At 37.7% G+C, this 16,827-nt stretch overlaps 1 protein-coding gene across 1 annotated transcript in view; it reads left to right on the top strand.

Moving 5' to 3' along the window:
* CFAP58 (cilia and flagella associated protein 58) overlaps window positions 1-16,827 on the top strand; it is a 57,002-nt gene that overhangs the window by 19,015 nt on the left and 21,160 nt on the right. The window contains exons 10-15 of the mRNA XM_066324441.1: window positions 2,833-2,994; window positions 5,781-5,927; window positions 9,319-9,459; window positions 10,174-10,397; window positions 12,407-12,518; window positions 14,774-14,878. Of these exons, the coding sequence (XP_066180538.1) occupies window positions 2,833-2,994; window positions 5,781-5,927; window positions 9,319-9,459; window positions 10,174-10,397; window positions 12,407-12,518; window positions 14,774-14,878 (891 nt within the window). The remainder of the gene's footprint in view (window positions 1-2,832; window positions 2,995-5,780; window positions 5,928-9,318; window positions 9,460-10,173; window positions 10,398-12,406; window positions 12,519-14,773; window positions 14,879-16,827) is intronic.

Raw genomic sequence — 16,827 nt, 5'->3', positions numbered from 1 at the left:
AAACTACAGGAGTCATTTCACAGCTGGAGGGGAATGAGCTACTGATGGCAGTAAGGCTGTGGCCAGTCAGTGCTCTTCCATCACCTTTTGCCACCATCCTGGTTTTGCAGGAGGTTGCACGCGACCTTTGGAATTGTATAAGACCTGGAAAAGAGCCAAAGCCATCTAAGCTCAGAGATGTAGCCATACTGGCTCTGAAAGCTATCTGGCTATTTATAGCAGCACATCCTCTACAGAGCTGCAGAATTCATCTTTCAAAATCATCATTTACTATTAACTGATAAACAGAGTCAGCAAAGTTATATACACAACAGTAAAATATATTTTGGGGTGAGAATTCATGCATGACTTCCTCTTCTAACTATTGCCTTGGCTGACTGCTTATTTTCAAGTCAGTGCCACTTGTTGAAAGCCTTACTTCTAGATGAGCCAGCACAAGTGAGAAAAAACCATCTGTTGTTCTTTGTTATGTAGCCTGTATTACTGAGTACAACTTTTAGCAGACTCTTTCCTTTTTGAATTGAAATCCTTAAATTATGAAATGGTGGTTTCTCTATGTAAGGTTTAGGCTGCTGAGAAGGAGGCAGTGAAGTATACCTTTCAGTCCCATCTGAATTGTTCCCTGACTGTTTTTTCTGAGGGGTCACAAAACCAGTCTTTAATATGTTGGCTTTTTTCAAATAAAGCCTTTTAAAATGTTAAGTTTACAGTTAACAACGTACATTTCCTTTTTAAAATTTTTGTAATCTTTTGAAAAACCTGATGTTCATAGGCATATAATTGAGGCAATGGCAGCACTTCCTAGAATGGTTAAAAATGTATAAACAAATAAGGGCAGCAGCATTACTGACATGTTAAGTAGGTTCATAGAACTAAAGAGGTAACCAGTAGTAGATGATTGTGAATCGTACAGATAAAAAAGTCATGAGGATACAGGAAAAACTATGAATAGTAAATCCTTTATACTTAGCTTTGGGCTCTTATTGCCAAGTCTGAGAGTTGTAGTGTGCCTACTGACTAAATAGGAATTGAGGATGCTCAGCCTTCCATGGGGCTGTGTTGTGAAACACTGCATGTATCTCTTCTGTATTTATAAGACAGAATTATTTGTGTTTAATCATTCCTGAAAAAGCAAAGTCAGCATCTAGCCTGTGAGTGCAACTCTGAAAACTTTGTCCACAGTCTTACTGCATTTATATTTTATCAGAACCAAGTAAAACACTTACAAATACAGTGACCTACTTTCAAATCTTGCTCCAGCCTATGATCACCATAGTGCAGATAGAAAACATGCCTTATTGATTTCTTCTCTGTGCTATTACTATTGGCAGATTGTTTAAACAGCAAAGGAAAAGGCAGGAGTAGGTTATAAACTGGGACTTAGTTTTTGTATTGCCCTGTAAGCAGTTCCTGGGATCACCTGAAGTCAGCTACAAGGTGCTGGAATTGTATTCCTGCTTATGTAATAAAATTTTTGATATTTAGCTCTCTCCTATCTTCAAAGTTGGTTGGAGGTACCTGGTAGAATATTTAATTATTTGAGCTCCTGCCCCATAGTCAGGCCTCCCTAAGGCTTTACTGCTGAGGAAGGGACAACACTGTAAACTGCAAACTTTGCAGTTACTGACTATTTGATGTAAGCATTTGTTTTCTTCTTCTGTTTTGACATACAAGCATGAATTTTAACCCAAACCTCTACTTTCAAAAGTGGAGAAAGGGATATGAACTGCATATGGAAATGGACTTCTACCCTGGATTTTGTCTGTATGATTCCTCAGCTTTTTTTAAATGCCTAATTTTTTTTCTTAGCTTTAAGGATGACATTGCTTTCTCCTTCTGGGTAGTGAACATGGTAAACTGTATTTTTGATGTGTGTGCTCCTTAGTTTTTTTTTGTTAGGGTTTTTTTTTTGTTTTTTTTTTTTTTTTTTTTTGTAATGCTGAATGCTCTATAAGTGCTGCTTCCTCTAGCTCCTCAGTTTTCAGCTTTTTATAGCAAGACAAAGGTTCTTGTGGTTTTAAAAATAATTTAGAATCTCATCATAATGATTAGCACCTATTTGTATTTTTGTCCCTCTTACATAGCAATTTCTATGTATTGTTATGGCAGTAAATGCTTAATAAAGGTGTCTATAAAATTTTACATTTTTGTTTTATCATACTGCAAATGATCATCTTCTTTCTATAGTCTACAATACTCCATTCTCCTTAAGTAATCTTCACATAATTATTTCTAGTCTTTCATAGAAGCAACGAATGGGGATTACCTAATTATTTAGACCAAGTGTAAGTAAATTTAATTAACTTTCTTATTATAGTAATTATATACAAACAGTTTGTGATCAGCAGCTGTTTGTGGTCACTTGGTCATTAGAAAAAAATTGAAATGAGTTGTTAGAATGTAAGGGCTTCTTGGAGAAACATGTGTGTTAATTCATCTTATCATACAGCTGACATCCAAAATCTAGGTTTGCTTAATAAATAAACTAAGTCTATTCTTGAAGAAAACTGTTTATGTTGATTTTATTGCACCCACTCTGAGGCAATATTTTCTTTCAATACCTTGTTGTTAAATTAAATATGTGCACCTCTATAAGTTTTAGTCTTGAGTAAAATCTAGGTATCAGATTAAAATACAATTTGTCCCACATAAGCAAGTCAGAAAGGTTAAACTTGTGTTTGTACTGGAGCAGTTTTCAGCCGTAGTTAAAATTGCTTATCACAGGGATTTAAACTTGTCATTTTAGAAGAAAATCACAAACTTTGTCCCATCCTTCTAATCTTGTGATGATGGTTTAATCATGTTCATTTCTTTCATTTCCTTTTGCCCCAGGTCCTCCATAACATGAAAGATCTTGAAATACATCAAATACAGATCTGTGACTATGAGAAGGAAGTACAAGTGCAAATGATTAAATTAAAACAGCAACAAAACCTTTGTGAAACTCTGAGAGCAGAGAGGACCCTGTACAGTAAAAATCTGATTGAAGCTAAGGTGAAAGGATACATTTTTCCTTGTGTTTCTCTCTCTGTTCATGTTTTTTCCTTATTTAATTTTAACTTGTTAACGGGAAGCTGAGTGGATCAGTGGCAGAAGTGGTTTCTTCATTCCTGTGAGTTTTTTGGAAATGAATGTTTTAGGTCCCTGCAGTTTTATCTACACCATTTGTATTTGGACTGGAAATAGGTGTCCACAGTCATCCTGTTTCAAACCATGTGTAAAATCATGGTACGCTGGAGCCACAGAATCAGAAAGCCATCCTGCCTCCAGTGTGTTTTATCCCTTTAGGAGTTGTATCCATGTATGTGAAATAGGGTATAAGGGGAATAAGATTGCCTCCTTAGCCCTGAATGAGTGTGCACATTACTGTAAATAATGATTTAGGAAGCAGAGGGAACACTTTCCCAGCTGAAGTGGAATTTTCTGACAAGAAGCAAACGCTTCCACCTTGCTTGTTTCTTTTAAAGAGTGTAATTTTCCTCAGGAGATGTTTCTTTCCATTCATATCTTCTCCTTGGAGATCTCACTAACAATACCAGAAGAAGAGAAGAGACCACTTAAGAATATATTCTGTTATTCTGATGTGAAGATCTAAAATACTACACAAATCCTATTGTAATTGGCAGACACTGGGACCCTGGATAGCTGTAATTTTAAAAAATCGATTTATTTCTGAATAAGTATTTATGACATAAACATATACAGTAAATTACAAATTTTTACTTAGGTTTGAATCGGTAGGTGTTTTGTTTGAGAAGCATGTGGGAATGAACTCTCAAGGTTCCTAACCAGCTGTGTGCTGAATTTTATGAGGAAAGTACCATTTTGCCATTTATGTGGGATACTTTACTTGACCTTAGCCTCTCATCAGTGGATGCAGTGTTGGGATTCTTGCTTGCTCCCAAACAATTTCTCAGGAGAAATAAGGTTGAAAAATCACAATGATGATTTTTTTCCTGGCTATTTTTATTTTAAAAGAAAATAAATTTGGTTATTTATAAAGAATGGGCATCTATGTGCTGAGTTTGAAAATGGAGCAGCCTTTTGGTCTTTGGGTTTTGGATGTTACACGGTGGTAACACTATGCAGTTCACAGTTCCAGTTGTTAGAGGCCAATATTTAGACTTTAATGGCTTACTTGTCATACTATGAAACTCTTTTAGCAAGTCCTGTGTGAGAAAGTAGCTGACCCCAAAAGATCTTTTGGCCAAGGAAGTGTTATGCTTAGCAATGAAAAAAATAGCTATTCAATGTTCAGTAACAGGTCAGCCAGTCATCAAAGAGAAAAAAATAAAAGAGGGTTGTTTTACACATTATGGCAAATTCTTTCTCATTTGGGGAAGCAAAATTTGTACAAGCTAATTCATATAAAGCTGGATGCACATATTTTCAGATTACTTAATGTGAAATGATCTCATGCCCACCTTGCCAGTGGTCTCCAGAGTACCATAATATTCAAGTCATTAAAATGGAAAAGGCATATGGGCAGCCTGTTAATATGAGTACCTGATGCTTTCATCCTGGGGGTTTCTTTTGCTGTTAGGAGTTCATTTATTTAAGCAAGTTGATTAGGAGACCAGTTTACAAAGTTGTGTGTTCTTACTGTTCTGCATTAAGTTAAGAATTAAGAATGTATTTGGGTGTGTCTGGGCTCTATATGCTAAAATCTCTGTCATCTTTTACAACCCTAAAGAGATTTATAGGCTGTGTAACAAAGACAACTTATAATAACTTTTGCTTTCACAAAAGTGGCTGAACGTGCAAAGAGCTGGGCCTAGTGACATATTACCACTAATCAGTACTTTCTCTGTGCTATTTGGGTGAAGATTACTGAAGATCTTGCTTAGCTACGTTAAGCACTTCATGCAAGAAAACATCCCTCATTTGTCGAGTCAATCCACACCTTTGGTGGATAGTGCTGAAGGAACTTTAAGCTACCCTGGCTTGGTACTGGAAGAGGATGTATTCACATGAGAGATTATGATGTCTTCTCTGTGGGGTGGTAGATTCTAGCAGAGAAGTAATAGCCTCTAAAGCTGCTTTCATTACATCCAGAAGAACCTGTCTGTCTAAGCATTGACTCTGTTAGCTTCCATTTCATAGCATAACATGTGCTGTCGCTGTGCTGGGCTGAAATGCTAATTTTGTGCAGGCAGGCACCTTTGTGCTGTGAGTAGAAGTATTCCTACAGACCTGATCTCTCTTCAGTGCTACCAGCCTTTTTACTCTGTGTTTGAGCTTAAAGCATATGCTAAATATTTTCACAAAGCCTTCTCAAACACTGAGCTGGCTTTTGCACTTTGCACCTTTGTGCAAGCTAGCATATATATTGGAATCTTACTGAGGGCTATGTTTGCTTGCACAAAACAAGCTTCTCTCCAAAAATTTGTGCCAAACTATGTACGACCTTATTGGAAAAGCATGTTATTAGATGCATGAAAACAGATGGACATGATCAGAGTCTTCTGATTTGGATTGACTGCTAGTTCTTATAGTGTGTCTAGCACTTTTAAATGTCTTATTAAACTGATGATTGATGGTAATTATTTTTGTCAGTGTATCTTTTAAAGGTTTTTATTGCAATGTTACGCTGGTATAAGCTAAAAATTGTTGTTTAATGAAACTGTTTTGTGCTGTTGGATTAAAAAGTGGTGTCTTATAGTAGGTACAACCGATTTACTTTCATGCACCATGGCTACATTTTCCAGTATCTAAATAGCCTGAACTCCATATCACAAACAATCTCTGCTTTAACCCTCTCTGGGTTTGTATTTTATTAGGATGAGATAGCAGAAATGAAGATGAAACTGAAAACTGCCACACGTCAGCTGGATCATCTGAAAGAGGAGCTCAAAGAAAAGGATATAGCCCTTGAGAAAGCACACGTGGAATTCCAGCAGTCAGAGGATGAGAAAGAGTCTTTGAAAGTAAGAGCCTTGACACAGATACTTTCATTCGAAGGGTGGATTCCATGATTTCACAGGCTGCATTGTGTTCTGACCTGTGGTAGTTGTTTTGCTGTATTTTAAGAAACTATTCTGTAAGTGAAGCACAAGATCTCAGTACCCCTTAGAGATACTAGTTGCAGAAATCCGTGTATCTTACAAATTTAATCTCTGCCTATAATTATAATAAGATTCCTGAATTGTCTGTTGGAAGCTTTAAATTTGTTGGTGACTGAACATTTATTACTAAAAAGTTCCATTTTGCTTGCAGAAATGTTGTTTTTGTGGATAAACTGATTCTAGCGAATATTTTAATGTAGACCCTTATAACTCAACCTTTTTCTTTTTAAGACCATTTTTCCTTCCATTGTTTTTAAGTGCAAACCCCATTATATTGCACAATGTTGCATTTCTATGTAACTAGCAAGCATTAGTCTTTTGGGAGTTAGGCAATGCCTTCTAGTAGATCCCTCTGCACAGGAAGTTATTTTAATATTGTGGTATAAAGCAGCAAGAATCTGTTGTAAATCAAAGGAAATCTGAGCTTGAAGCTCAGGTTCTTTTTCTCAGTGTTGGCTGCAGCCCATCCTTAGATAAGCTATTAGATTTGTGGTGGTATCTCAACCCAATTTGCTGTACTCTGAAAAGATTTATGGAGTTGTGTCCACAGGAGTTTATTTTTAATCTTCACTAAGCACTATGAAAAAAATACCAGGAAAAAGTGCAAACAATACCCCCAAAAAACAAAAGTTCCCTGTCACTTTTCACAATATTTTCTTTTGTCAGTTTATTGCTTTGCTGCACTGACTCCTTAAATTTTCAGCCTCTCTCAGCACATTATAGGTATGACAAGCTGTCAATAGGGCTTTGTAAAAGGGTGATGAATTTGTATTCTTGTACCTGATCTGTCTCAGAGGTGTTCTATCAGTGATGGAGAAGTCAAACAGCATCTCATTCCCTGTGTGCAGCTTTCTGCCTTAGCTAGTCCCCTATTCTGTCTCATCCCCTCAGACCTGGCTGCCATTTATTTGACAAACATATGATTGCTGAATGGTTTGCCCACTCAATTATTCACCAGCAGGTTTGTCCATACAGTGACATGACATTACTGACTTGCTTCAGGGCACTGTGGTCTTCTATCTGAGTGTCACTGCTGAGTACTAAGCCAGAGAGAATTCAGAGGGAGCTGATTGTCACAGGCACAGGAAAACCCAATTATTTGTGTTGCAAGTCAGCATCAATTTATCCTGTTTGCACTGATGTGAAGGAAGTAAGCACGCTGTTCCTGGGAAATAAATTTAAAGAATGAACTAAATCATGGAGGACTGGGATTCGTAGGAACGAGGTTATACAAACATGCTCACCTCAGATGGCATAAAGGCCTTAAAAATGTCTAATCATGGTAAATCCAAGCTCTATTAAAGCCAGTACAATGCCATCTTTTGGCTTCAGTTGGCCTTCATGCAGGGCTGCAGGTTAAATTCATTTAACAAAGGATCTGAATATTGAAAAAAAAAATCTATCCGTGGCCCTTGAGACTGGAGCTGCTGGCAAGTCAAGTGCTTTGTATAGTTTTGTAGATATTTATGCATTTTTTTAGCATTTTCTGGAAATCTGAACATAAAGTCTGACTTGTTATTTCAGCATTCTGTGTTCAGTCCAGTTACAACTTTAGTAAAACTCATGTTTTCCTCCCACCTCTATAGTATACCAATAAAAGTATCACTTGCACTAATATTTCAGAGTCTAAACAAGAATTTAGTTTGAGTTTGGTTTGAGATATTGGTATAGGTCCCATATACGTTATTTTTTCTTGCTGACTGTTCCTCAGTTCTTACAAATTCTCTGAACCAACTTCAACTGAGCTGTGCTGATTTACAGCAGTTTCAGACGTGACCATTTTTCTGCTTGCACAATGACTGTGTTTATTCATTTCCTTTTCTATTACCTGATGTACACAGACCTTCGTACCTGTGGTTCTGAGCATATTTAATCTAACTGAAAATCCTTGTGTGCCTTTAAGTATTTATGTTCCTTACTACACAAGGCAGTTTAGATTTATTTTAACTGAGTATGTTCCAATGAGATTTGTTTATATGAGTGTTTGCTGACCACATATAATGCCACTTCTTGTTTACAGTTCATATTTTTCTGACATAAGGAGACCATGGAATTGTGATCTATTAAGAAAATATTATCCAGCAATGCTGAACACATGAGCAGTTTTACAGTTGTGGGCAGCTTTTGTACAGTGTTGATTGCATTTCAAGATGAAGTGACTTGACTTGCATTTTCATTCAGCTGATGAATTCTGATTAATATCTGACACTGAATAAGAGAGCTATGTCTTGCACATATAGGAAAATGAGGATTTTATTAAAGAAAATAAGAATGGAACAAGCTATTTTATTATGATGATAGAACTATTTCTGTCTTAAATTGATGTTTTTGCAGGTGCAGCCTTCACCACAGCCTCATTCTTTCAGCATTGGATGATGCTTGCTCCCAAAAGGCAGCTTGAAAATCATCCTTTATAAGGGTCAGAGTTGTGGCAAAGTCTTTGAGTTGAGGCTTGAAAGTTTTCCTATCTATGAGAATGAACTGTGGTCAGCTAGTTTTACCTTGGCTCTAATAGCTTAGCAGTTATAAAAACTTCTAATAATCCAGGAAGACTCTATTAGTTTTTATCTGCATAAATGCCTTGAATTATAGACTTTGTGACAATGGGTTAGAATGTCTGGGCACATTCCAGTATTAGTTTGTGTTGGTGCCGTACAGTTGCTGTAGCAGTGCATTGCTCCCCCTTGCTTAGGGACAGCCCCTCTTTTCACAGTCTTTCTCATTTAGACATTCACTAAATAAAGTTCTGTGGCTCTTAAATCTTGCTGTTCCCTTCCTGGTTGCCACCAGTTCTTTTATTCCACCCTGAAGCCTTTCTTGAGTTGATGCTTCTTTGTATAATACAACAGAGATTGTTGCCCTTTTCAGCAAGGTGATCTGTTCTTTCTCACATCCCAGACTGACTGTGAATACCAACTCCATTGAAAAACTTTCTAAATATGTGCTATATAATTAAAAAAAATTAAATAAGGCATCCCTGAATCACAACTTGAACCATTGTTACAGATAAAAATCCTTTAAAATTTCTATTGTCTTTAAGACAGTTATATTAAAATAGTATTTACAGTATTTCTTTATGGGTCTTCATGCTTGATTATCTTGGTGATTAGTTCTCAAAAACTAACAAAATGTGTGCCTCTCAGGAAGGTAAAAAGAATGTATGAAATATTTTTAACTAACTCTTAATTGTAGGTTTCTGTAAGGGGAAGTTATTAATTAACAGTTGTTCACCTATATTCTTTATCTCCATCAGGCTGAACTGCTTAAGATGACAAAACAGGCTCAGGAAGCCAGAGCCTATATTGCAAATCAGGAGGCAGAAGAGAAAAACCTCCTAAAAATCATTGCTGAAGCTGACGCAGAGAGACTGAGGCAGAAGAAGGAATTTGACAAGGTAGGAATCCCTAATCTGAGTTTTCAAATACCCTGCATTCTGTTCCCTCATTTGTCCAGTGTGTTTTTAAGATGAAGATTCTTAGCTACTGTGAATGTGAGAGTACTAAAGCTTTATAATGCCATTTAAACCAAAACGTTAAGATACTGAAGTGAACAAAATCTGTGGTTTGTGCTATTCAGGTTATCACACCCGTGTAGGAGAAATTATTAGGTTCTTGCTGCATTTCTTTAATTAATGACAAGGAAACCTCTCAATGTTGACTGATATAAGTATCATCATGATATTCTGGTGTTGCAAAGAGTGAAGAAATGATTTATTGGAGGGTGAGCAGTTCCAGACTGAGCCCCAGGTCCTGTGGGCCTCTATGACGCAGGAAAAATTCCCAGTTGTGGCACAGTAAAAATTCCCTTCTGACATTAAGGTGTTCCGGGCAATAATGAGGTGTGATATGCAGAATTGTGGCTCTGATACTTTCACCACCTTAAGACCAAGACTGTTTACATACTTTGTGTGACCTGTAATGTCAACTAAGTTGTGAATGTATAAAAGTCACTGCTGTGAACAATAAAGGAGAGAGCTACATGATAACCACATTGGCTGGTGTCGACTGCTCTGTCCAGCCTCCTATTAATTAGGGACCCCTTTGTTACAGTGCTCTGGGATTGTGTGAAGCAAGTGTAACTGAGTTTCTGGCTTTGGCTGTGCCCACAGGTGCTGTCTGAGAGACACGCCCTGGGGACCCAGCTTATTCATCGCAATGACGAGGTGGCTCTGCTCTATGAGAAGATAAAAATCCAGCAGGCCATCCTGAACAGGGGCGAGACCGAGTACCGGCAGAGGATGGAGGACATGCGCATTCTCAAGCTGGAGATCAAAAAACTTCGGCGTGAGAAGGGAATACTTGGCAAGAGTGTGGCTAATGTGGAGGAGCTTAGGTAGGAAACTCAGTGGAATACATTTCCATAGTGACTGAAGCCATGATTTTGAGACAGAAGATACGGTTTATACATAGTAAAGACTTGTATCAACAAGGATTATACCTTGGAGAAGGGGTTTCGTTTGACCTCAGACACAAACTGTATTAAATTCATTGAACAACTTACTAACAATCAGGAAAATTGAAATATAGTAATGAGGAAAGAAGAGATCTTGGCCAAAGTTGAAATAGTTTCCATACCCCTTGTACTGTGAGTTACTGCCTACAGAATAAACCTGACAGCAGCAGAAAAGGTGTTCATAGTCCAGTGAGCTACTTAGTAGGACAGCGGTACAAGGCCTAGATTAGTGGAACTCCTTTTGGTTAAGCAATCCACAGTTTGGGCGACAGGTGACATATTTATGACAAAACCGTGTTTTCGGAGCTCTGTCCTTCCAGATTTATATGCAGATCTTATGATACTATGAGAAATGTTTAGTTAAATTTTCATTGAAGGTTTTGTTTCTTTAGAACAGCAATTTAATAGCCCAAACCTAGATTTATATCCTCCTTCTCCAGCTTAATGCTTCCTTTCTTGTTTACCTCTCCTGTATTCGAGGTGTATTCTTTCCTGATGGGAAACTGTGTTCATTTTCTAAGAATCAGTCTTGATTTGTAAAGAGAGGCACTTAGGTTTTTAGCAGATAACTGTTGTACCAGTTTGGTGTAGCTACCAGTTTTGGGTGAGATCTTTAGTTTATCAGTACAATTCTGTGGCTTTCAGCAGATCAAATTAACTTCAGTCCATGGTCAGTCCCATTGACTCCAGTGGAATTATGCCAGTTTGATTTGGTGAAACAGAAAGGAGAACTGGGCACACAACATTAGCAATTGCAGTTTTCATCGACTGACTGCAGATAGGAATGAGATTTGAACTTGCTGCCCAAATGTATTCAGCTGAAAGTCTGTTACTGTATTGAAACTCAGTGATGGTATTGAAGTGTAGTTTGCTGCATGCCATGATGGGTGGATCAATTCTTGCTAACTGCAGCAGCAATCTCATACTTTAATGAAGTCCAAAACCATCGTGAAAACTGCCTGTCGAAAAGACTCCATTTATCACTTGTGCTGCTAATTAGCTTTCCTGATTTGCCAATTGAAATTTGAGGTTTTTTTCCTCTTCCATAACCTTGTCCAATCTCACAGTTTAAAAAAAGGCCTTTTTCTCTCTAGTGAGCTAAATGCAATTCTGAGCTTAGTAGGAAAAGATTCAGTGGTGGAAGAGACACATCACAGTCTTCCACCCCCTTTTGACCTTGGAGAATTTAGAGGATCCTGTAACTAGAGTGACAAGGGTCAGATCATGACAAAATGTGCCTTTTTCCCTGCCCTTCAGCCCCTTATCCCCACCATAAAAGCCTAGTTGTCAAAGAATCTTGGTAGTGCTCAATTAATTTTAAATTCAGCAACAAGTCACCTCTGAAATTCCTCGAGGAGATGTAATAAAAGAAATCAAAGTTCAGTTCTTTTAGGAATGGTGTCCATCATACTTAGGTGCCAGAGTGTGCTTTATTTAATGGATTGTGTGAGCCATGTAGATTTAAAACCTTTCAAACACAAGCTGTTAGATTCAACACAGGGGTAACTGGATATGACCCATAACTGATTTGTAGGTTGAACTAACTGTCCTTCTGGCCTTAATGTACATGGGAAGATGTGAAGAGCGAGATCCAGTAGTGTGTGGAGTAGATTCCCTGGGAGCCTCTTGTTCTGAGCCATTTTTAATGAAGCAAATAAAGAGGTCCAAGTGTGTTATTTTATGTTTCCACCTGTTTAGTGGTATCCATGTTGATAGGTTTTGCCACCACAGTATTGCTATAGTGGCAAAGGGACTCTGTGCTTTCCATGTAGTTCTTCCTGTGCACCATAGTGCATGGGAGACTGATTTGTTAACGTCCACATTAGTGTCTTGATCACATTGAAGTATTTTTGGTGTGTTTTTTCTTTTTATTTTATGCTGGTCTTCAGACGGGAGTTTAATCACATGCAGAAGGAACTGTTAAGGGAACAGACTCGGTGCAAAATTTTGGAAGAGGAACTGCAGAAGCCCTTGCAAGTTCACAGATGGAGAAAAATAGAGGTGATGCGTGAGGATTTTGTGTTTCCAAAGACCCTGTTGTGGAATCAGTGACCCAGCAAAAGCCTATTTCATTTACTGTTACACAAATGGTATGGAGAGACTGGGCAGACTGAAATTTCCATAGTGCAAATGGAATCCTTACCTGCTGAATGCTTTCCTTGCACAATGAAATCAGTGTTATTTTTGTGTCACTTTCTCAATGGAAAATTGCAGAGGATTTGTAAAGAGACAGTGAAGTGCTAAAGGGAATAAGAGTACATTAGGTGAATTTAGAAGGGGGTGGTTCCTTAACATGGATAGTGAGAAATAAGATGATAGGGAAAAGATACAATCCTACCCTCACCAAACAGGTGACGTATATGGGAATATACATATATATTCCCTTATGTATATGGAAATATATATGGGAAGAAAGCCAGTAATTAAAAGGCTCATAGGATAGGTAGACTGGGGAATGGACAGATATGAAGTCAGAAGGTAAATTACATCTGAGAAAAAACAGAAAGAGGCCTCCACATAAACAGTGGTGGAAGCCCAAAGATGGCATTCCAGGTAATGTGAGTTCAACTGCTTTTACATAAACAGCAAATATAAGTTTTCACATGATTTGAACCTGCCAAGTGAAGGGGAAAACTAAAAATTCCATCAAGCATAGACCAAATATATGAACATCAGTTGGCATCACTGGATATTTTTGATGTAAGTCAGTGCCATCTGAGATTCCTCTGTTGCATGGATCTCTGATCTGATGCCAGCCCGGGTTGCTTAGCTTCTCTAATATTCAGTGATAATGTGCTCTGTCCCTGCAGAAGCAGAGCTGAATATTTTGACTGTCCTTACTAGCAGGATAGTGAATTTCTGATTTTTCCATGCTGAGCTTAAAGTTGGATAGTATGATTAGCTTTTCTCATGGAAGGGAGATATAATGCAGGATGCTGAACTAGGTTAAACACATCTAGGTACAAACTCTAGCAGCACCTTGTAACAAAGAAAAATCAGGCCAGTCAAAACATTCAGTGATGGGGAAATGAATGTATGAAGAGACTGATAATGGGAAATCATGTCTTTCCATTCTAGGTAACTGGTTTGTATTTGGAACACAGAAAGGCCAGCAGATGGCAAGATCCATATGAAATAATCCTGATGGGGTTTTGGTTCAATTCCTAATGAACAAACACTCTTATATCACTACAGTTGTCAGAAATTGGCACCATGCTTGAGCAGTGATATAAAAAAAATCAAGGACTGAGTGGATCATGGGGACTGGTCTACTTTTTAGCCTGGTTTCTCAGGAAATGATGTTGTGTTGTGAGCACTGCATGTGTATCTGTGTTAGTGTCCTAGTTACGCTTGAAATGATTAGTCAATTTAGATAAAATCAGACAAAAGATTAGGAGCAATGAGATACTGAGTTCCTTACAAGCTCAAGCAAATATAGGAGAGCAGGACTTTATTGGAGCCTTTATTGCAGTGTGAGTTTAATCCTTACAAGACACCACATGAGAGAAGAAAAACCAGATGGGAGAGAGGTGTTATGAGTCCCTGAGTGAGAAAAAGTTTCAGTCAGAGTTTGTCCTTCATTGAAAGATCCAAAAAGAAGACACAAAGCACTGGGAAAGTGTGAAGCTTTGCTGGCTCCTCCTCACAGAATTATTTTTTTGCTCCTTAGAACTTTCTCCAGATTCAATCTGTGCCAAAAGAATGAAAAGGAAGGGATGGAGAGACAGGCATCTATTAGCTCCTGGTCTTATGGGCTGTGTAGGTAGAAGGCAACAGTACAGTACAATCACTCTATCACCGTTTTAAGCATTTAATTCCATTAAAGAATGGGATTTCACATGTATGGGCACTTTAGAACCACGTAATAATTCATCAATGTACCCCCCAAATTTGTTCTTCTAAATTCTCTACCTGTTTCAAGACTAAATTGCAGTTAGTCTGTCTTTTGTTCAATACAAAAATCTTCTCCTTAGAAACTAAGTTGGCACTGTTTGAAGTTCTTTAACAGCAGGAAGTACTTGCACTGCTCTGAATTTGTCAGTGAACAGTTCCAGTTGCTGCTAAAATTTATATATTAAGTTCTGTGACTGGTTGTATACATGCAATTGTTTAAAAAACAGCTGACTGCATCCTCCCCTAACCCCTCTTTTATGCTTGTTATTTTTGAAACCCAGATATTATGGTTTTCACTTGCAAAAAAGAAACAGTAATTTCTTATCATGTATAATTTTTTGCTCTTCTTTTCTCTTTCCTAGGCCAGTGACCCCACTACCTTTGAGCTGATTCTGAAAGTACAGAGATTACAGAAGCGTCTTATTTTCAAGACAGGTGAAGTGATAGAGAAAGAATTTCTCCTTCAGGTACTGCAGCATCATTATTTTATTGCAAATCATTAATATATTTGACTTACTCTGCATTCTCTGTCTACTGACATATGCTTCTGAATGTTATTCAGATGCATGACTTTGGATTTCTTTTTCATGCCCTTTAGATAGCTTTAGGTGGCAGCACTGACTCACTGAAAGAGAACAAACAGCATCAGATCAGTTGATTTTTAAATTCTGGTTACTGATACCTGGTCAGCTCGGGAAAATACAGTTAAAGGTTGGCTTTAGTTTATTCATGTCATAGATTAGTCTTGAAGTCAGTCTTAGACTTTTTGAAAGGCTTTTCTTTGTCATTTTAAACAAATGCATTATGACCAGAACATGAAGGAAAATTCCTGGATGATTCCATTTGTACTTAGCTTGGCTTTTGGCAGGAGGAATCCTAAAGAGTTTCTGTGATTTAGATATGCTGCTGTCTGAGGCATGTTTGATTTCATGTTTTTGTGCTGAACTTTGCCAAAAAATAATTTTTGTGATAGCTTATCTTTTTTTTTAACAGTATCAGATGTCCCTTAACCCCAGTGATAACAGTAAGATTTATGTTGTAGAATGAAGGAAAGGCTGTATTCCTGCAGTGCAAACATTGCTATCAAATATGATAGAGAAGGGCTTCAAAGAGTCCTGGCTTTAACCAGAGGTGTTAATCTGGTCTCTTTGGTGACTGTAGGGATAGCTACAGATTACCAGCTCTAAGTGTGATTTTAACATTGTAAATACCCTAATAGTCTTGATGCCTGTGTTGGGTATCACTCACTGGAGAGTAAAATGTGACCTGAATCTCCCTCTGCCTTGAGAAGCTCAGCAGATCTTATCAAAACAGGGTTTGTCTCTATTTATGGTTTCATCAGATAACATTGATCTGAAATTTCATTTGAATGTAATGTATGGTGTATTATTCCTCTGCTTAGAAAAATGTGATCTTTGTTGCATAGCACTGAAATGCTGTCAGTGAAATAGTTAGCTTAAAATGTAGCAAAAATAGCTTCAAATTTACTGTGCTTTACCCATGCACAAAACAAATTGTGTTAGATTTTACACAGTCTCTTCATATTTGGCCTTATCCTTAGTATGCTCCCATTTTGCTATTATCTTTATTTTCAGCTGAAGAACTGAGATATAGAGGTATAAAGTTGCCTGCCCAAGAAAATCATTGAAATAGTAGGTTTTTGAGCTTACATTACTGTACTAGCCATTGGTGTAATCTTTCTGTCTCTGCAATCGTCCTTCTATGGCAACTCTATGATGTTTTTATTATTTTTCTAGATTTAAGACAGGGTTTGGCTATATAAAATCTAATTATTACAGCTAGAATTGCTAATGAATTCCTTTGTGTTCTTAATTCAGGCACTAATTTCCTGTGTAACAATGCTAAAATGAAGGTTTCCCTCAGTGAAATAATAATAAAGGGCAAAAATACTATGCTCCACATTGTGTTCAGGGATTTAACATCAATGTTTCTGAGCCCTTTTCTGTTTTTCCACAGTGTTTTGAGTCCTCCATAATGGCTGGAATAGGGCTCTATCATAGCAGGATGTGGGTATGGGGAGGTAGCCAGAGATGGAGAACAACCCCCAGCTCATTCCCTTGTGAGACTCTGTGTGCTGCTGGATAGCTCACTGGCACAATGAGCACAAATTAAGTGTACTAGCAGAGCTGCTTCTGCTGAGTGTCTGGATAACAAGGCATTTTATTATTCTTTGGCCTGGTTGTCCTTGGTGTGATGATAGTATCTCTTGTGAAATCATACCCTGATACTCACCAAAACAAAACCCTCGCTAATAACTTACTAAACTGATGTTACCAAATTCCAAACTGCTGTGGTGAAGGAGTGAGCCTAAGGAACACTTCCAGCAGAAGGAAATAAACAGAACAGTAACGTTGGCTTTCTGAAGAGAGAAGAGTTTCACACACCAGGAGGGTGG

The sequence above is a fragment of the Sylvia atricapilla genome, chromosome 8 (genome assembly GCF_009819655.1).
Source record: "Sylvia atricapilla isolate bSylAtr1 chromosome 8, bSylAtr1.pri, whole genome shotgun sequence".
Lineage (NCBI taxonomy): Eukaryota > Metazoa > Chordata > Aves > Passeriformes > Sylviidae > Sylvia > Sylvia atricapilla.
This window is presented reverse-complemented; position numbering and strand designations above follow the sequence as displayed.